Source organism: Corvus hawaiiensis, chromosome 1 (genome assembly GCF_020740725.1).
Source record: "Corvus hawaiiensis isolate bCorHaw1 chromosome 1, bCorHaw1.pri.cur, whole genome shotgun sequence".
Lineage (NCBI taxonomy): Eukaryota > Metazoa > Chordata > Aves > Passeriformes > Corvidae > Corvus > Corvus hawaiiensis.
The window spans coordinates 72247101-72273431 of NC_063213.1; the positions used below are offsets into that span (position 1 = coordinate 72247101).

At 43.4% G+C, this 26331-nt stretch overlaps 1 protein-coding gene across 4 annotated transcripts in view; it reads left to right on the forward strand.

The window, feature by feature from the left end:
- Positions 1-19207, forward strand: part of RNF152 (ring finger protein 152) — a 43467-nt gene extending 24260 nt beyond the window's left edge. Inside the window, exons 1-2 of one of the 4 annotated variants that reach the window (XM_048310953.1) lie at positions 6460-6484; positions 14622-19207. In XM_048310953.1, coding sequence (XP_048166910.1) covers positions 14817-15428 — 612 coding nt within the window. In that variant the 5' untranslated portion in view covers positions 6460-6484; positions 14622-14816 and the 3' untranslated portion in view covers positions 15429-19207. Of the gene's footprint in view, positions 1-6459; positions 6485-8242; positions 8324-8395; positions 8484-14621 lie in introns of those variants that run through there. The other 3 variants (XM_048310937.1, XM_048310946.1, XM_048310929.1) reach the window with 3 other exon arrangements.
- The last annotated feature ends 7124 nt before the right edge of the window (positions 19208-26331 follow it).

Below are 26331 nucleotides of genomic sequence, written 5' to 3' on the forward strand. Positions count from 1 at the left end.
CCATGGAAACAGGAGATCCACGTAAGTTCTTAGAGCAACAGCTGTGTGACTTGCGAACTTGGAAGTACTTCTGGTGCTTCATGGTAATAACCAGACGGTTACACACTTCATTGCTGCTCAGAGTATGGGTTACAGTTATGCTTCGTGATTTGTTTTTCCGCAGGTGAATATTTTATGGTCCAAATCCACAGTAGGATAGCAGCTAGGAAGGTGGAGTAAGCATGAACAGTTGTCTCATTCTTCTTTCCATGCTGTCAGCCCATCTTTGTGTATTAAAAGATACTTAATCTAAAAACATGTTTGGAGCAAACTTATGTGCAGCGCATATAGTACGTAAACCTTGAGCTGAATTGTGCCTCTTTCAGTGGGTGATACTAGTGAACCATCAAGAAAAAAGGTGTTTATAGCTTGTGAGGAAGTGAGTTTGGAATTCTAGATACAAAGGAGTTTCCTAAACACAGGGATGTCATGGCATTGATCATGGCCCCTGTTCTGCAAGAAGGACACATTACTTTGGTTTTAGTTGTTGCTCGTATCCACAGATATGACCTTAAACTTTTCCAGTTTTGTGTCTATTTATATTTGGGATCAGTTTGGAGGGAGGGAGCAGGGAAATGCCAGTGATCCACTGACATATACAGGAGAGGAAAGGAAATTACTTTATGACAGATCTTTTCTGCTATTTCCACATGAGCAGATGGATCCTATGGTACAGGTTTGCCTTTAAGGAGAGTTTAAGCAGTAAATACTTCACTTTTTTTAAGAGGGCTGGTTATTTTCCATGCTTGTATAGCTTTTAGGTAATTCATAAAGACTTCTGATAAAAATGCAGGGTGGTTTTTTTTTTTTTTCTCACCCAGTTGTATGACCTTCAGTACTTTTAAACTGTAAATTTTTCCAGGGTAGAACGGTGTGAAAATCACATCGTTGTCAAGCAATTCATTATCTCTCTAAATCTTGACTGCTGTGCTGGATGCCTAGAGTTGGACAAAACAACTGTCCTTCACCGTTTTTCTTTAAAGTTTCTTTTTCTAAGAGAATGGCACAATCCTTCTGGGTTTAAGGATACCTCCTTCTATCTCCCTCAAGTTGCACAGTGTTTTAAAGGGTCTAATTTTGAGCATTGAAGGATTGGGGGTGTTTTCAGCAGGAGCAGAACAAGGAGTTGCTGTTAATGAGAGATGCAAAGACCAGGTGGGCCACAGCTCTTTGAAGTGGATTTATTTCTTCTGGTTGCTGAGACATCTCAATAGAGGCTTTACTGACAGTCACTGGTCGAGTGGAAGAAGTGCTGGTGGGACTGACTTTGCTGTGGGAGGAGTGCAAGTGTGGGGCAAGGCAGAAGGCTCAGAGCAGGGTGAGTGTCTTCATTGTGCCCTGAGGAACCATCTATAGTGATGCTTCCTAACCATGCAGGTGAGCACTGTAGCTGTTATGTGTGTATAGGGCATAGCTAAACATATACACAAAGGAACTGGTTTCCTAATTGCTGGCGTCTGTTTTTTGTTGGTGGTGCTGTCTTAAAGCAGTAAAAGCCAGCATTACTTCAGCTCTGTCCTGTGTTTGGAGGAGTGTAGGAGAGTGGTGGGAGGCAGTAAGATGCTGCCACCTCTCCATGCACGAGGTGAGAAAGCAACTCTCCCTGCCCTGTGGGAGCTCTCCCCTCAGTCAGGGGGCGAGTAATGAGCTCAGTGCTTTGGGTGTGCTGGCACCCCTTCCTTGCTTCTGGAAAGGACCCATAAGGTGCATATCAGCTTGCTGGTGCATCCCATCCAGCACCAAGGTAAAAGCTGGGATTGGCAGCATTTTTCTCTGCCGTTTGGAAGAGGGAAGGAAGGTGGAGACTATCATCCTAAACCAAACCTCCTGAAGGAGGCTGAAGGGGTAGTGGGACAGCCAAGCAGAACTAGCTTCCTTGGTCCTGTGAGCTCTGGTGCTTCATGGTTTATATTCTGGAGTGCCACCTGCTGGCACTTCTCTCTTCACTTGCTTTTTTCTAGAGGCAGCTGCTCCAGATGATGAGAACTCAGAGCAAAGAAGCATGAATGTTACTAATAAGAGTAACAGTACTAATTATTTGTATTGATCTTTACATTATTTTTTAAATCATCATGGCACTTAAGGATCCTGTTCATTGGCAAAGAGCGCACTCTGGCAGGTGTTCTGCAAACTTGGCGTGAAAGAAACTGGCAGAGGCTTCACTGCTTAGAAAATAGCACAGTGTGAAGGAATGGTTTAAAAAATAGAAAATTATTTTTCCAATCTATGCTGTTATTTGGCAAAATATAAAGCATTTTTTAAAATTTATGGCTTGCTTTAGTAAAATGTTTGGATTATTTCTGTAGTTGGCAAAAAAACCTCCAAAGCAGTAATCATTTCACTGAAAGACACCTGACAGAGAAGACACTTAGGCAAAAGTTAAGAAAACACTGAGTCAACTCTAAAAAGTAAAAATTATGTCAGTAAAGTAATTCTGAAAACCTTTTGGCTGGAAAGCAAGGGATGTTGTAGTTTGTGTCACAAAGGAGATATGGATCCAGAGCTGAAATTTTTTTCATCCTAGCCAAGAACTTGTTTTGGCAGTATAAAAGAGGCAGTTTTTGATTCTGTTTTTTAACACTGATTTAATTCCATCTGTGGGTCAAAGCCTAAATGGGCGTTAAGTCAGTGAGGTGCCTTTGGCATCAGTTTGGTTGTGTGCATTGGCATTGCCCATGTTCAGTGTGCCACTGTAAGACACAGATACAGTACTATAACAGAAATAAAATAAAGAGTTCAACTGAGTGGAACATGGTCAGATCTTGCAGAGATGCATAAAGCTGTGTGTATTCACACTGTGACTTAGATAATCGCATCCAGTGCAACACTCTCTAGACTTTCCGCCTTTTCTGCCTTCCTTGCTGAGGCGTCCCTAAAGCACCTCTTTGGTTCCTAACTGCTGTTCTGTGTGATGTTGCATGGAATAGAATCACAGAATTCTTTAGATTGGAAGAAGCCTTTAAGATCATTGAGTCCAACCATTAACTCAGCATTGCCATGTTCACCACTAAACCGTGTCCCAGGGGCCAGATTTCCACATCTTTTAAATACCTCCAGGCATAATGATTCCACCGCTTCCCTGGGCAGCTGTTTCAATGCTTGACCATCCTTTCTGTGAATAAATTTTTTTCTAACATCTAATCTAAGCCTCTCCTGGTGCAACTTGTGGCCATTTCCTCTTGTTTTGTCACTTGTTATTTGGGACAAGAGACCAACCCCCACCTCACCACAAGCCTTCTTTCAGGCAATTTTAGAGAGTGATAAGGTCTCCCCTGAACCTCCTTTTCTCCAGGCTAAAGGCCCCCAGCTCCTTCAGCTGCTCCTCATCAGACTTGTGCTCCAGACCCTTCACCAGCTCCATTGCCCTTCTTCAAGCATGCTTCAGCACCTCAATGTTCCTCTTGTAGTGAGGGGATCAGAACTAAACACAGAATTCAAGGTGAAATACATGTTGGAAATAAGTGGTGAGGCTTGTCTGATGTAAGGCTTCAAAAGTAATTAATGATTTTGGGATGTATGCTGGAGAGCACTGGGATGAGTGTGACCTTTTTTTTTTTTTAATAAATCCTTTAACCACCTGTCTTTTCCCTGTAAAATCATTCAGATCTTTTTCAAGAAATACTTGTAAAAACCAGCAGTCCTATTGACCACATAGTCCAATTCAGCTTCAGTCACATCATGAAATGTAACTTGTTTGTTGAAAATGCCCCATGTTGTGATTTTATTTTTAAGCCAACAACCAAAGAAAGCTGAATAACAGTTACTGAAAGCACACTTCTGCAAAACTACAGCTGATAGTTGGAGTGTATCTCATTTGCCCTTGTTAGATTAGGAAAGGAAAAAAGTAAAACATGGTGTAGCACTAGACTTAAGCATTCCACCCACATTCAACAGCAGAGCAGTGTGAGAGACGCTTCTGGCTTATGCAGTGGCTGACCATATCAGAAGAAAAATTATTCCAGAGTCAGTACAAAAAGCTTTCTTTGCCCTTTACATTACCTTTTTATAAATTTCTTCTGAACGAAAACAGATTGAAATGGAAGTTGAAACGAGCTGATGTGTTAATGGAAATTTCCATTTTTGCCAAAGGAGAAAGTATTTGCATAATTTGATATGAAAACTGCCAATGAATTTGTTCACCTCAAAACTTGATTTCTTTAGTTAGCTCTAACTCTCATGCAGAAATCACGAGACTGGCCTGCAGATCAGAGACTGAAGTTTAAGGGTCCTACCTAACTGGGATCTGAAGTTCATGTTTTCAGGCTTTTCTTCGGATAAATGGGACTAGCAGCCTTCTTTTTACTGAATATTGACGTGATTGTCCATAATCCTGTGAGCCTAGGACTCACTGTGGCCATAGACGGTCAGAATTGTGATGATGTGTTGAGCATTAGCAGTATTATGCTAGTTTCCTTGTCTGTTTTGCTGTTACATTGCAAGGACTGCAGATCCAAGCACAAAATTAAGAGGTGTGAAGCAGTTTGCTTCACTTTGATTATTTTGCTCTAATGTGGCGTAACACAGCCCTTTCTGAGCATTTGCACTCCTTCATACAGCAAAATTGCTGTAAACTGTTAGTTTAAGTGCTGCCAAATGGAGGGTATTTTCACACTAGGATGTTTCAAAAGCAGATTTTGACTGGCAGAAGTATGATGGGCGATGTCTGGCCCAAACTTTCAAACTCGCTGTAAAGAATGAAATTTAACTTGACAAAGCTTGGCAGGTCTGATAAACTTCATGCAGCTACAGCAGTGGCTCTTGGAATAGAGTACCATCTCTGTGAAGGAAAGCAAACAGTAGGTTTCACATAATGTGGGCAGGAATAGTTCATCTTCCCATGCATGAGCATTTGAGCAGCCAATTGCCAGTCTCCACCACAGCCTGTCTGTCATAGCAGAAGGGGTAGCAGCTCTGAGCTCAGTGTCCCAGATCTGTAATTTATCTCAGCCCACTGGAGAGAGTTGTGGTAGTGCTAACCTGAGTTACGATCATCTCTCTTGAGAGAGAGCACTGCTTTGCTTAGCTGCAAGACTGCTGCTGGCTGAAAACAGTGCTGGTTCATGTGATGGGGACACTTGGTGCAAATCCCCTCACTGTTCTAGGCTTCGTTCTAGATGTCCATCCTTGGGAGTCTTGTTTCTGTCATGGGCATGCCCATGGGCATGGAGAGAGCCAGGAGCCTTTCCTGGTGTTAGTTTCTTGTCTCACCACTAATCTGCAATTTCACCTGGTGATGCTGGGGCTTTGTGTGACAATGTGGAGTTGGTTGGGATAGTTGATGTGCAACCAGTTTGTTAGTTGCAGCTGTTTTGGGAAGGTTGTATTGTGTTTCAGGGTGGTGCAGGGGAAGCAAAGGTGTCAGCACTTGGAGATTACCTTGATCTGCCTGTGGCTTCTGGCACCAGGTTCTGTATTGGTGGTGTTGATGGATCATGTGTTAAGTATGTAAATGCTACTGACCTCAAGAGCACGTGCCATCCCATTAACTTCCCTGGCTAAGGTCATGTCACGTGCTCCATAACTGGTCGAACTGAAGCTTGTGGAGTGTTTGTAGTCACAGGTAGAAACACATGGTTTAGAAAAGTATTGGAAGCAATTACTTATCCAATATAGCCTGCTACATCTCTTCAGAGGATTTTACTGGTGTAAAGACAGAGAGATAAATCATGAAATGGGAAATCATCAATATTATGCAGTTCAGGCTTGATCTAACTCTGCTTCTGATCCATATTTGCAGTGAGAGCTGGACTGTTCCCAAAATCCAGGAAGTGAGGGTGGTATTAATATTACTAGCTGACAGAATGTTACAGGGTGAATGATTAGTTTCCAATAAGAAAGGAGCTTTTGGATCAATTCCAGTTCCTTTTGGTGTAATCTGCAAACCAGAATGACCAGTGCCGTGACCCGGAGTAGCTGTAGCGCTTATCAGAGGCCAAAACTTCATGAAGATCATGATTTGTCTGCATTATGAAGTGACAGAGCCGTTGACCTTGAGGAGGCAGATTAGTTGGCTATCTTCCACTCTCTTGTGAAGATAAACTCTTTGAAGTGGCGGCTTGGCATTGGCACCGCTGTTACACATTCTCTGTTGATAAACAGGGGGCTATACTCCTTTGTGCTGCCCACTTAGCAGATTGCAGGAGAAAGGTAGAAAGATGGAAAAAGTTCCTTGTGCCCTTCTAATCCCTTTAAGACCTTATTCTACTAATTATGATGTATGAAAGAATTTCCTTACCTATTGTTGTGGGGCTTTTAATAAAATATTTTCCAATTTCTTAATTCCATCTCTTTGAAGGTAAAAGGATGTATTACTCTGACTCCCCTAGGTCCGTTGTGCTTTTCTCTCCACTTTTTCTGAAGCTAAAAAAAAATGACACAACCCCTTCCTGTACTTGAAGAAAAGAAACCCCAGGCCATCCCAGGCCTTGAGAGCAGCCACGTGAAGGTGGGTCACATAGTCACGTCTTCGGGAAGCTGTGTTGGATGAGTGCAGAGAGCAGAAACCATGTTAAGTGGGTGGGAGTCGGGGTGGGTACGAGGTGGGGCACAGAGCAGTCACAGCAGTTAAAACTCATTTGAAGGGCTTTTGTTTCCTGAGGTAAGTGTGAAGTTGAGTTTCCAGTTTTTGCATTGTTTAGGCAGTGTATGAACATGTGAGTATTGATTCCTTTCCTCACTGTTTGGGCCCATAGGCAGGAAGATTTTGTCCTAGTTTATCAAAATCCACTCAATGACCTTGGAGAGCTGTAGCACTCTCTCCTGTAATTATAGACCAGTGTCTTAATAGACTCAGTCACCCACTGACCTGTAACAGTGAGAAAAGTCTGCATTTGAGCTTTATTTAAATTTGATTTTTTTTGATGGTGGATTTTTTAAGTCTAATACCAGATCCTCAGGGGAGGGAGGGAAGAATCTTTTAATTAAGTTTCTATTTAGGTATCAGGCAAATCCTATCAATGGCAGATGAAGCATAAAGCTCTCATGGGAGAGTAAAATTTGTAATTTGAGTGATCAGGTGCTTCATGCCTCCCTCAGTAGTTTGAATGCCACAGTATTATATTGCCTTAAGTGAAAATCTCTTAGAAAGAGGATGTTACATTGCATTTGAAAGCTGTTACTGAGTGTGAGTTTAGCACCAGTAGCTCCTCCCATATGTTGTGGGATTTTGGCCTCAGTGACTTAACTTGTGACCTCACTTTAAGTTCGGGAAGCAGCTTCTAAGTCTGTCTTTGCCAACTACCTAACCCCTTGCCCCTTTGTCCTGGTCATAAATAGCTACTAGTGCTGCTTTTGTTCAGGGCTGAGAGGTAGATTTCTTTTTACACCACACCTTCCACCACTATTCATCATGATGGTGGTTTGAATGGCAAATGGATCTCTCACATGGTGGTGGAAAAACCTGGCTTTTGATTCCTCTCATCCTGGGGTTTAGAAGTGAGTCAGGCACAATTAAGAGCAGCCAATAAAAAGTGAGGAAGTGCTAATGGCCTTGCAAGCATTGTGCTCAGAGTGGGCTGTAGAAATGAGCATCATCCCTCGGGATGCTTTGAATGCTGGAGATTCTGTTTATTCGCAAAATTCGAGGAACCTTTTTATATCCTGCACTGGGAAATTTTCTGATGTGGTATGTCTTAGGACCACAGTCAGGTCTTTCATCCTGCTAGTGCAGCCCTCATGGAGAGAAGGGAAACTTAGAGCAGCCAGAATGGTGAGTAGTGCCATCACACTCCTTTTAGCAGGGCAGAGCTGCACCTGGAGGTGCTCTGCCAGGATGGAGGGGGACTAGGAGATGTAGGGAATCACAGCTGTGGGACAGCTTTGCAATTGACCTTGTCAAAAGCATGCAGACTTATCAGAGTTGGGCTGGTGAGGAGCAGATCATGCTCCCACCACCCGGCCTCTAGGATCACCTGCACAGAGGGCTCCTGAGAGGCTGTGTGGGCAGGAAAGCTGTCAGCTCTCTGTCTCTGCTAGTCTGAAATGGGCATATTTCTGTGGAATATTTTAATTTCAGATAATGGTTTTTACTTGTAAAGTGCCTCATGTGAAACTGTCTGATGAGCATATAGCTGTACTGTTCTGTCTCAGCACGATGAAATGTTTGCTGACCTGGCACATTGCAGGTGATTAGTAGTGTTTGCTGTTGGAACAAAGTGCAGCTTATCCTGGTCGTATTTGACCAAAATAAGGTCTTTGGAGGCAGGGAATGTGGACGTGTCAAAGTTTGCAGATAAAAGGAGGGAGCAGCACAGCTGGTTGTGTGAGATGGAACACGAAGCAGCATGTGAGTCTCTCTCTGTTTTCTCTAAATGCCAAAGTCTAGTGTTTTCACCTGATCCGTTTTTGCTCCAAACCCATAAACGTCTACATGTCGTTATATTCCTGTAGGTGACCTTTCTGCCTCTGGCTCCTCTTCCTAGGGCTGACTGGTGACAATTTCTAAGGTAAATGCTGTGGGATGATACCTTGCAACTAGGTTCCTTCTTTGTGATCCACCACTGATTTCTCAGCTGCCTGAGAGGCAGGACAGACTGGCATTCTGTCAGATGTGTACCGTCGGGATCACCCACAGCAGGTTCTCTTGCCATCAGCATGGATCCCCTGGTGCTGGTTCATAGGATATTACAGACTCAAGTATCACAGTTTCACTCAGCTTTATTCTTTGTGGCTTTATGCACCCAGGACTGTGTAGACCAAGATGCTCATCTTGGCAAGGGCTGGACTAAAGCTAAAGGAGCAGTGACAGCTTGCACTGGCTGAGGCTTTGGCTAGATTAAAACACTACATCTTCAATATTTGTGTGCAATTGTGAATAATTAAGTGGAAAGGATGGTGAGTGTAGGCTGCCTGGCTTACAGGAAGGTTCCTGGAAAACACGTAATTCTGAAGAGAACAATGGATTTACTTTGTTGTTTTATTGTTAGCTTTATGTCCCTCAAAATGCATGTAGCCTCTCAGTTGTAATGTGCATGGTGGATGAACTATGCCCGTGGAGATACTTACCTTCTGGAGCACAGGCTCTCGTGTCTTTTTCATAATCTGTGAAAAAGCTGCTATGTTTAATGAAAGCCCCCCCCGAAATCCCGGGCATACCATGGGGATTCTGCCAGCTGTAAGCAGTGGGGAAAAATGTGTAGGTTTCTGAGCTTTGTTGCAGAAAAGAATCTGTTACCTCTGGCCTGTGGCTCATGGGGTGAAAAGTAGAGTTGTGATGAAATTGTACAGGAACTTTTGAGGCGATCTGGGTGGTCCGTGACCTTGGACCAACTGCTTTGTCTCTCAGCACTTTTCTTAGATGATGAAAGAATACAATGATGATAATACTTGTCTCTTCACATGGGTGTTGTGATGAATAAATTAATTGTTCGTTGTGCTGTTCTCAGTTACTATGGTAATTAGTGCTACAGAACAGCCTAAAAATAAGTAAGATCATTTAGTGAAGGATATTCAGGGGAAATCAGGGAGTACGTCCTGGGCATTTGCAGTAGCCCGAGTATGTTTTGTGCAAACGTGAATTTATGAAAAACATTCACCGATGCTGAATTTTTGTAGCAGAAATGCTTCCAAATATTAAATATGTTCCTTCCTCCTCATTATCTGTTTGAAGTGACTCTAGCACACATTTCCTTCCGTATCTGTGGGCACATGATTCTTGGTATTAGTTCTCCTATTGAGAACAGCACTCGCTCCTCACCCCATCTCCTTTACAGCCTAAGGGCACCTGAAATGAATGATTCTTTCTTCTTCATGAATCATACATACTCACTACTACTGCCAAAGAATTGTTAATGTGTTTGGGGAGTTTACATAATGAACCTTCCTCGGGAAAGGTGAAGTACTGTCAATGCACCGCCCTGCTGAAATTCTGTTATAACCTTGCTGTACAGCAAGTAGACTGCCTGAATCCATGTGTAAGTCTATGCAAAGTTTTTGAGGCTTTCTCTCAGTGATCAGTTAACTACATCAGCATGCCTCAGAGCCAGTCTTTTAAAATGTTATATGATGTTTAATCATCTGTGAATTGTATTGGATTCCACAGGCATCAATGAAGTGTATTTTTTGGGTTTTCAAGTTAGTATAGTTTTGGGCCCTAGTAAGTTAGGAAGTATGTGTTTAGGTAGTTCTGAGTTCTTCAGTGAAGGTGGCACCCCTTCAAGGCTGTGGTTTCCATTGCTTAATATCACAGGGGCTACCCTTACATGGGAAAAATACCATGTTGCTGGGCAAGGATTTGCCATTAATTACTGTGTTCTCTGACTTTATGTACAGCTCTGGGCATGGATGTTCAGTGTCTTCCTTTGCTGGGTTCCAAAAGTAGCTGTCTTTTGTGACCTGGCCAGTTGGGGACCAGTTTGTAGTTAGTATTTGTGCAGAGCAAACCTGTGCTTTCTTCCTCTCACTGTCACAGCTGCAGCAACCTTCATCTGTTGACCTCCCACAGCACCCCCCCACATTGTGCTGGGAAGCTGTCAATAGTAAGAGCAACAAATGCCACTTCTGCTTCTTGGGGAGTAGGAAGCTGATGCCTTGGCATTCCTGGCCTCCTGCTCACCCAAAGAGAGCTTGGGTCATTGCTGTGGTCTCCAACAAGATGCTGGCAGAACAGATAGCAGGACTGACAGACAGCTGAAGTTCTTCAGAGCTTTACTGCTCTTGAGTCATACAATTTGAAAAACTCATGGCTTGTGCAGAGGGCAGCCCAGATCTGCAAGGAGGACCTTTGTGCCATGCTCTCAGCCACCTGGCTGCTGCAGGGGTCATCAGCTTTGCAGGTTTCCCCCTGGGTCTCTGTAACTGCTTGTGAATTCCTCTCCTTGCCGGCCAGTGGCAACTTTGTGGATGTAGAGCAGATGTACAGAAAAGGAAAGAGTGTAGGGCAGGCAGAGAGCTTTCCTGATACTTCTTTGCACAGTCTGTCTCTTCTTGCTTCCTTTGCTTCTGCTGCACCTTTCTGACACATGAGTTTTGGACCTTGTGGATTTTAATTTCCAGTTAGTTATTATTTGTGTTAAAAGTTAGATCTCAGCCCTGAAGAGCTTCCAGTTGCTGTCAGGTTTGTGCCAGGCAGTCACTGCTTGTCAGCTGGGGTTGTGTCTGTGTGTGTGGTTTCACTGTCATAGTCCCCAGCCCCCCATTCCACTTGTGTGCCCCTATCCATCCATGCCATCACTTTTGCAGAGACCTGTGGGTATCCCTGACAGTGTTTTCTGCTTTTGTTCCCCCGCCTGTTTTCCTGTCATCAGTCCCTTGCCCACCTTGGGTGTCACAGTGTGACGAGAGCAAATGACACAACAGTGGTTTTGGCTGATACTTGATGTCAGCTGTGTCCTCATGTACAGTCCTGGCTGCCTCTCCATCTTTGTGCTTGAGCTGCAGAGAAGAGTCCAGTGTGAGTAAGCTTTGAATGAGCTGTTCACCTGTGACAGCTCAGTACCTTCAGCTGGTGTGAGGGCAAACTAGAGCTCAGTCCCCTGTCCAAGAGGACATCTACTCCTCTTGGCACAGTTATTAAAGTGAAGTGGTAGAAGAGTACTGGGAGCTCCCATGGATTTTTCCTTCTTAGCTACGTAGAGAAAATTTTTTTCAAATTGGTTCTTACTGTAGATGATGGCTTGACTTTCTTTTATCCTGAAATCGAGCTGTGGCAGAGTGCAAGAGGGTTGTATGGTTGGAGATAAAATTGCATTGCACCTGTGAAGCTACATGTCTAACCTTTGAACGAGGCAATGCCAGCAAAGGCCACGGGGTTAGATGGCTGTGGCTACTCTTTAACTTGTCTTTAGTTCTGAAGGAATCATACTAACCTCTCTGCTTACTGGTCATTACTGATGATCCACACCTCTGATTATTATTTGAGCTGTTTTGGGAAAGTATGAACAGTTCATGTCATGTAGGTGGTAAGCCCTGTCTTAACCTTGCAGAGGTACTGATGTACATCTGCAGAAGGAGTACCCTCCACTCTGTCCTTGGGCAGAGTAGTCTTGGGACTAGGGGAAATGGTTTCAAACTGAGAGTAGGTTTAGGTTAGATATTAGGAAAAAAATTCTTTACTGTGAGGATGGTGAGGCACTGAACAGGTTGCCCAGAGTAGTTGTGGGTGCCCCATTCCTGGAAGTGTTCAAGACCAGGCTGGATGGAGCTCTGGCAACCTGGTCTAGTGGAAGGTGTCGCTGCCCACAGCAAGGGGGTTGGAATGAGATGATCTTTGAGGCCCTCCTATGATTCTATGATAAGCCTTAATTTCTGAATTTCTAGGTGTTAGGAATTTTTCTTGCACTAATACTGCAGTATTACTATATTTTGTTCCCCCACCTCTGTTGTCCTTGCCCACCTTGAGTGTCACTGTGTGACGAGGGCAAATGACACAACAATGGTTTTGGCTGATACTTGATTTTTTTGATAGATTTGCAGATAAAGCAGGTAGGAGCTCAACTTTAACTTGGATGGTGCATAAGTGCAGACTTTGTATGGATACTTCTGTTTAAAATGCAAATCTGCTAGGTTGCTTGTGGCTGAAAACTGGATCTGGTGGATTCAGTGATTCCTTCCTGAGTTTCTAAAACTAATTTCTATTCTGGCCTTTGTCTCTTAATATGTTTTTTTCAGCCAGAAATTGCCCAGCATCATGGATATCTCTCTTTCATTTTTCTCTCTCAGCTGCATGCTAGTCTATTATCATGTCAGCTCCTTTCTTGATAGTCTTCCTTTGTGTGTGCCTGTACCATAGGGATATGGAGATAGTAATAGATAAGGAAATAACGAAGATAAAACCTCTCCTCATTTTCTTTCACTTTCCCTTGGTATGGCCTGCACACAGGCAGCAGATGTGTAGCCCCTTCTGCTGCAGCAGTGTTCAGCTCCACGGAGTATCTGTTGATGCCTTTGTGTAGCATGGCACTGGTGTGGAGCAGGTGTCCCATGGGCTTCATGGTGGTGGGGGTCTCTCTCAGCAGTGGCCTCTGTGCCACACTGAGATAAAGCATCCCAAAAGTGCTGGTGGACAGTGTATGCCAGTTCCTTCTGCAGGCACTGTACGTGTTTCAGAAGCTTCTGCCTTCTTAACTGCAACCCTCACTCCCTCCTGAGTCAGGATTATCACTGCATATTTGTTGAAGCCTCTTGTGAGCCAAAATCCACTGCTGTTACAAAATCAGCAGCAGGGCCAGTTCTGCCAATGTCGGTGATACCAGTCACCAGCATCTGAAGAGATGACGTGAATTTTGTTTTCCCTATTTAAATACTGCTGAAGCAGGATACAGGACAGTGAGGTCCAGAGCACTGTCCTGCATTGCAAACCCCGCGTCCATGCCTGACTTCTCTTCTTAAGCTACAATATTTGTTTTACTGACATCAGCCATTGATTAGTATGTTGCAACCTAGTTGCTATAATCTAGAGAGAAGAGCAAGAAATTATTGTATAGAAAGGAGGATGTCCTCTGAAAGCTGTGGTCCTTGGGTTCTAACTCTAGTTTGGCAATAACGTTGCAATAAGAGAAGATCAAAGGTCACCCTGCAAATATTTTGGATTTTCTTTATTCTCTGGATGCAAATGCAGGCTGATACTTTTTCAAACACAGGAAGGAAGTAAGGGTAAAATGTTGTAAAACTGTCACCCCCCTCATATTAATTGTGTTGGGAGTGACCAAAATCAAACAAAGCTAAACTACGCACTGTTCAAGTAAACACAGATGCCTTTTTTTTTGGCAAAGATGTAAGTAATAAGTGGGAAAATGCGAATTGTAAAGGGAATCCCTTTGTAAGGAATAATTTAGAGCAAGATTAGTAACAATTTGCTTTTAATTCAGTGCATTATCTTTCTTTGTTATTTTTCTGTTTTATTTCTGTTCTTCATGGTGTTCAGTGGTCCTCGGTCTAAACAGAGCCTTTTGTCACAGGTGAGGTTTTCTTTAGTGAGAAGGTTGTTTCAGAGGGCTGTGTTCAACAAGCTGCTTGTGTAACTGGGCAAACAGTTAATTTGACTGAAAACGATACCGTTCTTTTTCATTATGTGCAAATGTAGGTGTTGCAGTTCATTTGTGCACAGGCACAAGTTCAGGAGCCTGTGGAAAAGCTTCCATTTAAACATGCTTTTTCTTTCCCTCACCTTTCATACAGACTTAGCGGTTGAGCCAAATAGCTAAAAGTCCTCAGGGATTTAAAGGATTAAATGAGAACAATTGTTTTGGCACAGGAAGGGCTGAAAAGTCCTGGAAATATGACAGGAGGTAGTTGCTGTGGGACCCGGCTAGTGAACTATACAGCCATTCCTGTTTATGGGCATAAATGGAACTGTGAGTGGTGGACTGATGGGGTGATGGGGGTTTGATTGCTGGGAAAATTGGGGAGGGAAAAAAAAAAAGAAAGGAAACCTGGTGATAGTACTAATGACTGACCTGAAGCTTTGCCACTGGGCTGTTAGCTGAAGCTGGTGGGAAGATGCTTTCCAGTGAAGGATCGCTAATTTGTTTCTCCCACCAGATAACAAAGCCAATGTTAGTTTTCATTCCCTCTTGGCTGGACTGTTATGTTCCCACTGGTTCCTGTGAGTAACCTGTTCCTTCACGTTTTTCTGTTTGTCTCAGGTACTGAAAGTTTCAGGCCGGAGGTTTTCCTGTGCTCTCCGTAGCTGCTGCCCAGTGCTGCCCTGAGGAGAAGCAGTGTTGTGAAGGTGGGTGCTGCCCTGAGGAGAAGCAGTGGGAAGGCTGCTGCTCCTTGCCTACGGGGTGTCAGGGCCAGGCTCATCACAAGGCCTGCTGGGCTTCCCTGCACCGGCCACCATGGAGACCTTATCCCAGGACTCTCTGCTGGAGTGCCAGATTTGCTTCAACTACTACAGCCCCCGCCGGCGGCCCAAGCTGCTGGACTGCAAGCACACCTGCTGCTCCGTGTGCCTGCAGCAGATGAGGACCAGCCAGAAGGACCTGCGCTGCCCCTGGTGCCGTGGGATCACCAAGCTGCCTCCGGGGTACTCTGTGTCACAGCTGCCTGATGACCCCGAGGTGATCGCTGTCATCGCCATCCCCCACACCTCAGAGCACACCCCCGTCTTCATCAAACTCCCCAGCAATGGGTGCTACATGCTGCCCTTGCCCCTCTCCAAGGAGAGGGCGCTGCTGCCGGGAGACATTGGCTGCCGCCTCCTGCCCGGCAGCCAGCAGAAGTCCCTGACGGTGGTGACGATCCCCGCAGAGCAGCAGCCGCTGCAGGGCGGCCTTCCCGCCGAGGCGGGAGCGGAGGAGCCGGACCGTAGGGGCGCTGTGAAAAGCTCCACCTGGTCGGGGGTGTGCACTGTGATCCTGGTGGCCTGCGTCCTGGTCTTCCTCCTGGGCATCGTCCTCCACAACATGTCGTGCATTTCCAAGCGCTTCACGGTGATCTCCTGCGGCTGAGGCGGCAGGGGCTGTGCTCCCCTGGGGGTCGGGTTGGGTTGGGTCGGTGGTGATGGTATTGAGCGAGACAATTCTGTGCAGCTTTCCCCAGTGACTGCAGGACGCCATGCACCAGGGCAGTGGTGCCTGCCTGGCTGTGGCCCCTGGAGGGGTGGCATCAGGCCTCTCGGCAGCCTGCGGGGAAAATCACGTCCCGTGTCTGGCAGCAATGACACTGAGGAGGACTGCATGTGTCACCGTAACCATTTATCAAAGGGACTGCAACTTCACAGTGATCTTTTTTTATTGTGTTACAAGATTAAAGACCTCTGTGTAGCTGGTTATACTGTGAAGTATACAGTACGGGCTCTTCTTTAAACACAGTATATTAAAATCAAAACTGCTCCACAGAGAATGAAATGAGAACTGGCGCACAACTGTACGAGGTGTTCAATACCAGTCCACACACACATTATTTGTTAATGAGGGGAGAGAGGGAGACTCATGAAACAGAGAAATCATTTAGCTGGTAAAGCGTTTTATATGTTTTAAACGGCGCATTAATTAAACCAAGTTAGGGAGTTGTACAATAGTTTTTAAAAGGAGGCATTTTACAAGCAATCATTTCTTTCCTTGGTGTCTGTTTTTTGCTTCTGTTTTTCCCCATATTTCCCCATTTCTTTCAACTACAGGGAAGTGGTATTTCCAGCATCTTTTATGTGAAGGAGCTTGCAAGAAGGGAAGCAAAAGTGGGCTAGAAGGAAAACCTAAAAATGCAGTCAAAACAGTTCTACCTAACTGGCTTTATGGAAAGGATGGCTTTGCATGGTAAACATTGGACATGCTGTTTTGCCTCTAGTCTGGCTGCAGACTTCCTGATGACCTGGCCTTCATAGCCATTAGTGAAGAAATGGGTCATGAGAAGTCCTAGAACTCCTGTGAGGATGTGATAACATATTGCTCTTAATTTTCTGCAGGTTAGGTTTACTTAATTGTTTTTGAAGAATTTAGACCCATTTTACCTTCCTCTTTCCTGGGAGTTGCAACTGTGCACCCATGGCTGGTGTGACAGAGATGTTGTTCTAAGAAAGCTTCACCATCGAAACTGAGACCAAGGACTCTTGTATACCATCATCTAGTAAGAGGCAGTGGCATATCTTGGAAAAGAATCCAGGCCAGCCTAACCTTTTACTGGGTGGGCCACTCCTCCTAAACTGCTGTGGCTGTCCTGGTATCAGAATGTCTGGGCGAGCATAACAGAACCTCTTCCCATGTTTCAGTCTTACTAATGTTGATGTTCATAAGGACAGATTTGAAAAACAAATACAGGAAGTGTCTCCCTCTACCTGTGACTGTCATGAAACCCCAGTCATTTGCAGGTGACTTCTTGGGAAGAGCCAAATTCCTGAATGTTCACTGCAGTAGCGCCTTGCTCTAAGCAGTCCCACTAGCTTTAGTAGTACTGCTTATAAGTAAAATAGAGGCCAGTGTGAATTTGGGTATTTGGCAAGTCTGAAAGCTGAAACTTAGGTGAGATTTAGGGATTGGATCAAGGGGCACATGACAGACCTTTAATAAGACAGAAGAATCTGTTAATTTGCACTGCTGCTTCTTGTGGGAAGAAGGCATAACCTCCCTGAAGCGAGAGTCCTCTTGTTGTCTGCCAACTGCTCTTTCTAGTACTTGGAGATTGCCGAATGCCATATTATAACATAGTTTTGACTATGCAGTGCCCAAGTTGGCCCCTTAATCGTCCTTGGTTTTCTGGTTGTGTCACAAAATCCAGTTGCTGGTTCACAATAAATATTCTCAGCTCTGACTTCTGTCTGGAGCATACCTCTGACTTCATGCTGGATTTCTTTCCTTCCCTTTTCCTAAACCACCATTTTCTTCCTTGATTCCCATTAACTGAAGAATAGAATATAGGGTGCTTAGTTGTGATGATGTGTATTTGGTCACACATGGAGAGGAACCATTGTGCTGATTTTTATCTACTGTCATATGTATGCATAGCACAGCAAAAAAAAAAAAAGTCTTTAGATAAGACACTCAATGCCTTTTTTGTGCGAGGCCCATGTGCAGTATGCCTTGATCCTGGTTTGCAAATGTTGTAATTACATGGACACCTCTCCGCAGCATGTTTCATTCGGTTGCAGTAGGGAACACCAGGTAGTCCCAAATGTGTCTTGTGAACGTGCTCGTCTCTTGTTGCCAGTAGGTAGCCAGATTTCTACTGACATCCATGCTACTTATTGCTGCTTATAACTATAAAAGATCCTGCCTTTTATAAGACTCTTGAGGAACTGACCAGACACAGGACTTGACCCTCTACTGCCTTATCCTGTAGCAATTGCTGGGTGTGCCAGAAGCTTATGGCATAGGTGAAGGATGCTCTGAGAGCAGCGCTGGTGTGTTTTGCCCCAGCTTCTGCATTTGTTTATCTGAGTCATCAGTGAATGCACAAAACCAGCCGAGAGGCAGTGAAGGAGCAGGTCCTGGTGACACAGGTAATATTACCTCCTTCCAGCCATACCTGCCTGATGGAAGCTCTTGAGGCCGAGGATTCTCTGGCATTGCAAAGAAAGGCCCTCTTCATCTCCATAAGGAGAGTGCAGAATAAAAGAGGAATCAGAAATTAGGTTAAAATACCACACTGCATAACACATTATACAACAGGCAGCCCTGGAGTTTATCCGGAATTAATGATGTGTTATATTAGCAGAATGCCATCCTGTGCTACGTAACACAGTACATTGTTTCGTTAATATGAATTTCCTGTACTTTTGTGCCTGCTGAAGTGCATGTTTGACCTAATTTCTGATCCAGACATTTGCCTGCTCACAGCCTTGTGTAAGAGCAATAAGTAAAACCTCAAGATTTTTTCCTGCGTGTATGCGCATGGTGTGTATGTTCATTCCTTTTTATAAATAGGAGTTCTTGAAAAGTTTTTGTTCTGGCTTTAGACTGTGACTAGAATTTTAAATTTACAGCTGTCATATATGTTAGATCACCTAGCTTTTTTGCTGACTTGTGTAGAAATGAACTAAATAGTTTGTTGTAATGTACAGTGTTAAAATGTTTCTCAAGTATGTCAATAGTCATACTACTTTAAAAATGCAGTGCAGTCTGTCTCATTCCTTGGTTCAGTACCTGGCATTAAAAAGTGATACTGCTAATATTTTTTTAATTATTATTTTAAAAAACAGCCTTGTCTTTGTAATTTTTCCTCTGTGGAGAAACACGTTTGGGCTTGTGCCAAAATCATCAGGTTCTGGGTTAGCTTTTGTTCTCTGGTGTCCAATAAGAAGTCACTGCCCAGTTCCACGAAAAAGAAAGACAGAAACTTACTGTGACACAGTACTGTTAGAGAAACCAAAACTTCTGCTAAAATGTGTGGGTAATTATTCAAGCACCTGCATTTTTAGAGCACATTACTTTGTATGAATGTGTATTTATTTGCTTGTTTAATAGGAAGGATGTGTGTGTTGGGGTCCAGCTTCAGTTTTTCTCCTGGATGGTCCCAACTTCCATTGTTGGCTTGTGCTTTGCTGGCAAACAGACTTTAGGGTTCACTCTGTGAAATTTTGTTTAGTGAATTTTAAAAATTCAAAATATGCAATTTTGGTATGCAGGATTTTTTTAGGAAATTGTGTGTTCAGTGATTGTTCATGCTTAGCCAAGGTGTAAAGGAGCCTGTATGTTTTGTAAACATGGAGCAGTCATGAGTCCAAAGTTTCATCTTTATTAATGAAGCTCATTCTGAATAAAATGTTAGCAGGAAAAGAATGATAGCAAGTGAATTATGGTTCCTCTGTTATTTTGCCATCAAATGAAGAGCATGGGAGGGAATTTGGCAGAATTGCTCCATATTTTTTGGGAGGGTGGCTGAAATTCATCACTCAGCATTTTAAGGCAATGTGTAAAGTATGGGTTGTGGTAAATAGTAAAAGGGCATTCATGTTTTAATTGGTGTGGAATACAGAATTATAGCTGGTGACTACTAAGCCACAAAACTTTTTATCTGTTTTAATCAAATTAAAAATTTTAAGTAAGTGTTTTGCTTATGGAAGCGAGGGATTGTTGGCCTTCACTTAAGCTTGCATTGTACAGACCGATGCACTGGTTCCCTGTTCCCTTGAGCCCCCCTTCCCAGTCACATGACTGCTGCAGCCATGGGCAGCCAGCGTTTTTTGATAGTGCAAGTGCTTTTCTGGAGTAGACATGGTCAATATTGCACACTGGTTTTGTTACATTCACAGCAGGACTGAACCAAACCCATACAATTAATACATGGTTTGAACTCTTCTGTAGGTGTCCCAGAATCAAAAGCTCCAGGAACCAGTGTATTGCATAAATTGAGCCAAGCCTGTGTTCTCTGGATCTTTTCACAACAATGCCAGGGAGCAGAGGATGTTGCTTCCTCACACTCATGAGAATGGATCTGTACCCGCCATCTGCAGCTAAACTAGCCCCAGGGAATGGGGCCTATTGGCATGAGACACTTGCATGAGTACTGCAGGAGATTATACATATCGAGTGAACGAACACCTCTCTAGTAGATGCTGGGGTTGAAATGCTTCCTTATCCCAATTGCACAGAAAGCGTGGCTTGAGGTTTGTTTTTTCCAGACTTTTTCTGTGTGTGGATGGAGGGGGGATGGAGGGAAGAAGCAATTAATTAAAAAAAAAAAAATTGTAGGAAATTAACCCCAGCAGCATCTGGGAGGCTGTTGAAAGATCTGCTGGCCCTGAAGGCAAAGTTTTTAAGCAAGAGCTTCAGTAGGACAAGAATGCCTGGAAATGCAGTAGATTTAGAAGATTTAGATGCTGGTGACCTTTCTGGTGCTGTACAGTGTTTGTAGGCTTGTCAGATGGGCTTGTTGTGTTCTCTCTTTGTCTCTTTACCTCTTGCATGCTTGTGTCAACAAGCAAAGCTTCTTGCTTCAGCCTCAGGTCGAACAATTTTCAAGACATTTCTTAAGTTGCTCTGAGCAACTCTAATGAAAAACAATTAACTTTCCAAGCTCAGTGAAATTTAATGCTTAATGAATGTTCAGAAAATGCATTTTTCAAGCATTTCCTTGTGCTTCAATATATTTTTATTGTAGTTCTAAATCCTGTGATTTTTTTGTGCTAATCATGTTCCTGAATATCAATTCAAGGGATTAGTTAAGATCCACAGGCAGAGGAAAACATTTCCCATGCATCCCACAGTCCCCCTTCAGATCTACATGAGTCTGTTTTCACTCTCCTTGTCCATTTCACACTGGAGCACAAAGGCTTGGAGATGAAATGGGAGTTCATGGGCATGCACGGAGCACCTACACATACGAGCACAGGGAGGCATTCCCGTGCTGGGGGAGGGCATGCACACAGCACATGCTCATGTATAGTCAACAGGGGTCAAGAGGGCTGGTAAAAGAGCCTCAGGCTCTTCTGTGTCAGGAAGGCCATGTACTTTATGGTGCTGGGATAGTTCGGTAACATGAAGCTTTGTTACGGCTGTGTGGATTTCCTGTGGGATTGAGTTGCCACCCCCTCTGAGCTGTCTCCTGCAAACCGACTCCTACTGCTGTTGGATGGAACTCTCTGCTCCATGGCTGACGCCTCTTCTGGAGTTCAGGTGAGGAACCACACATTCCTCTGTCCCTTTAGGCTGGAATAGCCACCCAAAAGGGAACAACCAGATGCCTGGTCTTTTAGTTTATAAGGAGTTTGTAAGACCAGCTGAAGTTCTTCTGAAACAGAACTGCATAGAGCACTCTTAAAAGCTAGAAGGCAACATACAGACTTGGCGTAACTGGCTTGAAAGAGTGAAGACTGGGTGGAGAAAGAAAGGACACCTGAAAATGAGCACACAGACACTAGCCTGGAAATTCAGATCTGTATGTGCAAAAACATCCACTGGGCATGTTTTGCAGTGGCCTGCTTATGTCATTTCTGTCAAATTGTATCTCAAGAATGTCACTGAAACTCCAGATCTCGCTTTTCCTTCAACACCTTTAATCTGGGAAGCAGCCTATTTCAAAAGTGCAGTTTTCTACCTCACTGAAACACTTAATGGATGTACAGAAATTTTTTAGGGTGCTGAATCATCACTGAAGCTCAGGACTTGGACTAAAGTTGAACAGGAATTCAGTGCGGGAGAACTGGGATAAAAATGCAAAGTCTTTAATTCTCAGTGTGTGCAGTTGAGTCACATTGTTTAAAATAAAAACTTTGCATGCATGTCTCCCACGACAAATAATGAAGTTGGCAATGCTGATAATGCCAAACATCTGAAGACAGGTCTTAATGAACCTAGTAGATCTGAGAAGCTGAAGACAAAAGAAGTCACTGTTTGGTACAGTTACTGCACTCAAAAGAAATAGGTTAGGGGTCTGTAGCTTTCTGGCTTGGTTTTCAAGATTAAGTAAAAAAAAACCCTGAACTGAGAAACCTGAGTGGTTTCAGGCTGAAGGTTATTTACATTTCTATCTTGAGAGTTATGAAAAGATGATGTGTTGTCACTGCACTCATCAGTTTGGGAAGCATTGCCCCATAGGTGCCTGCATGCCCTGACTGGGTCTGAATCTGCTTGAGAAAAATCTGGATGTGCCTCAAGATCTGAAAAAAAACCAAATACAAAAAAACAAGAAAAATAATCTTCTGCAAGATGGTTTGAATTCAGGTGTCATTGTAAAGTGTGTGATCTCACTGAAGAATTTAAAAATGGTGGTGAATCTTGCAAGGCTGTCGAAGCAGTCTGTCGTGGTAGACACATGGAGCTGGCTGGCTACAAGCATAACAGGGAGATCAGTTCCCAAGTAGGGCCAATTTGCTGATTGAATTGCAAATTAATAATTTCTCGCCTAAATTTTTTTGAATAATGGTTGCAGATGTTTCTCGAAGATTGGGTAAGGAATGTATTTAAGTACTTGGGACATGATTCAGAAAATATGCTGAGAAAGCCCTAAAGTATTAAATCTGAGGAAGCCAAAGGGATTCAGTCACAGATGATTAAATGCTTTCTTGAACAGAGGTGGACTTTACATTCAAGTGTTTGTTTCTTGATGCTTGGCTAGTCTGCACAATTCTTAAGGAACATTTGAAGTAAAAAGCTGTGCTTTGGGGAAGGCTTTATTTTGAAATTTGAAAGTATATTGACTAGGAGAGGCTCTTTAATACCCCAAGGCAGCTGTTTTCAATCATTTGAGTCTAAAAACTTGTATTTCTGTAGCTCCTGTTTTTAATTGCTTATTACGACATAGCTGTGAATTCTTAATTTATAGTGGAAAACCCCACAACCTTGCAGTTCAAACCCGCACCAAAACCCACCTTAAAAAACTTGGGAGAAATAAACTGAATTCTGATCACTTTTTTTCTGCTATGCTGAAATGTTGAGGGATTTGCTAAACCTACAGGTTGATAAAACTGAATCTCTGCTTAATGGTATTTGCTAAACCAGCTAACAGCAATGGATATATAGTGTGTTCTTTCTTTTTGACCTCCCCTGGTTTAGAGAAGACAAGATTTGGACAGTTGTAGCTGGATTGAACAGCGTGATAAGAGTTGTAAAATGTTACCAGCAAGGAGTGTGGTTTTGTGATAAACAAAGGATTGCAACACTGAATGTCTTTTGGCAGCCATCCAGGCGGAACAAGCATGCAGCAACTCCAGCAAACAACCCCTGGGATCGAGAGAAATGTCAGGAGTAGTGCATAAACAAGGTTATTTTTAATACCATAGATACTGTCTGTTATTGTTGATACTTGACATCTTTGAGTTGGGGTTCTTTCTTTTGTCCGTTGTAACAAGCAGCCTAAAAATCACTTTGTGCTGCTTCCTTAGGAGCGTGCGGTCTCCTGATTCCTCTTCTTCAGCCCTTTGTTTGGGCCGTGCTGTTTCCCTACAGATTTGCAAAGAGAAACTTACCTTTGTATGTGTGAGTAACTGCAAATTTCTACTGCATTTTCAGTGATGAAAATGGTAACAAAGTCTTCACAGAAACAGGAATTTCTCCAGGGCTCGAAAGTCCTATTTGCAATACCTCATTACCTGCTATTATCATAGGTCCTCTCTAAATCAGTATTTTGGATTATTGTTTCTTTAATATAGGCCAAATATTTTTGAAAAAAGCAATAGCAGAACAAGATAAAGCAACTTGGAGACTAGAAATTATTTGCACAAGCTGATTTTTAAGATAGGATCATTAACATGAATGGATTTTTTTGTTTGTTTGCTTGTCTTCTCAGTGGTTTTCTTTTTTTTTGTTTTGTTTTCTTCAGTGTATCAGTTACATTAATTTTGAGATTCCACTTCCTTTGGTGAGGGAGGGAGATGAGGAAAAAGAAAATCCATGTTCATGGCTCGGATTAGATCTGCTGAGTTCCAAAATGTGTGTATGTGCTTCTGCTTTGTAAAACCTCATGAACCTCCTAACAGCTGAAAACTGCTGTAGCACCAAAATCTTAACGAAATGTCACGTGCTGCCTAGTAAGTTTAAAATGCCTGCTGAAATGTGCAGAGCCTGGACTTTCTGGCTGTCAAGTACAGAGAGCACTGTATGTGGAATTACTTGTGACTGTCAGTTCTCTGAGACCCAACTTGAGTCTTATGCCTCATTTAGAGCCGTTAGCACACTTGGGCTCTGAGGCTCTGTCACATGTCCTAGATGCAGTGGCAGCCCTAACTTTAGAGATCTAAAGCAAGCAGCCTTTGGTAAGGAGACATTTACTAATTTTGCAGGCAAATTATCCACCTCCTTAAGAGATTTTTAAATCCTTGATTTGGTCAGTGACTCACCTTTTGCCAAAGGAAATGGAAATTTGGTTAAATCGTCCAGGTTCTGTCCTACCCTGCTGTTCTTGCTTGGTGGCCCAGAGAAAGGAGGTGTCCTGGGAGGGGTGTTGAACCAGGTGATGGGATGTGACCCACCACAAATCTCTGTTGAGACAATGGCCCCATAAGTACATACCTCAGATAATGCTCCTTGCTGGAATGGCCCAACTTGACATCTCTGGTAAGAGCATAGGGTTCCTCTGCTGTAGGTAGGACTTTTAAGCTTTAAAGGAAACGGTAAAATTCTGCAAGATTCCTTCAGCTGTCTAAGTTGACAGAAATGTAAAGATCTTCTGGCCGTCAGGTGTTCTGCAAACTGGAGGACCTGCCCTTCTAGTCAGCTTCATGTGAGGAAAGTCCCAAAGTAACCTGCCTCGTGGCAGGGCTCTGTGGCTGATGCTGCCCTGAGAGTTAACGCGCTGCTCAAATGCTGTTTTGTGTAGCCTCTAAAAAGTATTTCTCATCCTTCCCCTCCTCCCCCACTCTCTTTTTGCTTAATATTGTTATGGAAAAAACAAAAACAGACACTAAGAAAAACAAAAAGAAGAGTAAAGCTGTTATTCATTCAGGCCACGTTTATACCATCTGTTCTGTATCTATTTAAACTCTGTTGGGAGAAAGCAGAGGTGCCCCTGAATTTCAGCTGTGCTCCAAATGAATCCCCATGGGCTTCCTGTTTTGGAGACTAAACCTTGCTAAGCAGAGGATCTCTGAGAAGAAAATTTTTTTTTAAGTCCCAGGAGTGAGCAGATGCGGTTGGTGGTTGCTGGAAAGGGCAGAGGGAGCAGTGTCAGTCCTTGCAGGGAGGCATTCTCCCTGTGCTTCGAGACCAGCAGGCTGGTGCAGCACAGGGCAGCAGCGGGAGGGCAGGACTGGCTGCACACACACAAGTATTCTCTCGGGGTGCTGCTTGACAGCTTCCCTATGTGTATTTTGAGCTGCTTGCAGTTGGTATCCGTTTAAATTACTTCAGCTACTGTATCTCTGATTGCTCCAAAGACAATGCAAGTGAGCTGTAATCTAAAGCAGACATGAAAAGCTCATCCCACAGGGCCTGTCTGCACTATCCCCATTAGCAAAGGTTTCTGTAGTACTAGGGGAGATAGGGAGGAGTGAGGATGGTTGGATGGTTGGGGTTTGTTTTCTTTTTTTGGTGAAGGTAAATAACCTTTGACAGGTGTTAAAACAAAAAGGCAAAGGAAAAATACTGAACAATCTTTATGTCAGCTGAAGTGTCCTCAGCACAGCTTTGAAGTGAGACCTAGTTTTCTATCTCGGTGCCAACTTTGAAGATGTGTGTATTGATTCACATAGTTAGTGTGTTAATTAAAACAAGAGCTGAATGAAGGCTTGTCTCTTATTTTAAGAATAGTTGCACCAGAAGCTGGAAGGTTGAGTCTACCCTCGGGCATGCGGGTATTACATGGCTCTCCTAGAGCTCTACCACTGTCTCTGCTCCTTGTTTTACACTCTGTTTTACATGGTCCCTTGCCTTCCCCAGGCTCCCTCCCCGGTCCTCATTAATTATATTCTAGCTAAATAAGCAGGCTGGCAGTGTTCAGTGGCTGTGAGCTGAAGTCCTTGATGTTTCAGAAGCAAGAACAAGTATCACTGGTTTAAGGTAACTTTCCCCTTCTTTTCTTGTGAAGGGCCAAGCAGCCATTATAGATACAGGACCTGCTGGGCCACCATGTCAAAACCTTGCCAAATATTTACTTTATAAGTGTGAAATCAAAGTTTTGGATAAATCAGAATGTCTGGAGAAGCATTCTTTGCTTGCTATGTCTGCCCTAGTAGGTGTCTCAAATACTGCTCACTTTCTAACCACCCCCTTCTCCCTGCCTCTCTTTTAATACATGGTACTTTTGTAGGTCAATCTCTGTAGTCTTGTCTTTTGTATAGGTGGGAATGCCTCTTTAATGAGAGCAGTTCAGACACATTGGCTATGATTAAAATTCTTAAAAACTATTTTCAACAGACTAGTGTGTGCTTTTTTTAAAATACAAGAAGTAAAATTGGCTGGAACATTCACTCATTGGTTCCACTGAGAGCTTTAATAGAGTTGCACAGTAATTAAGAAAGACTGAGATCCTCAGCCAAGTTTC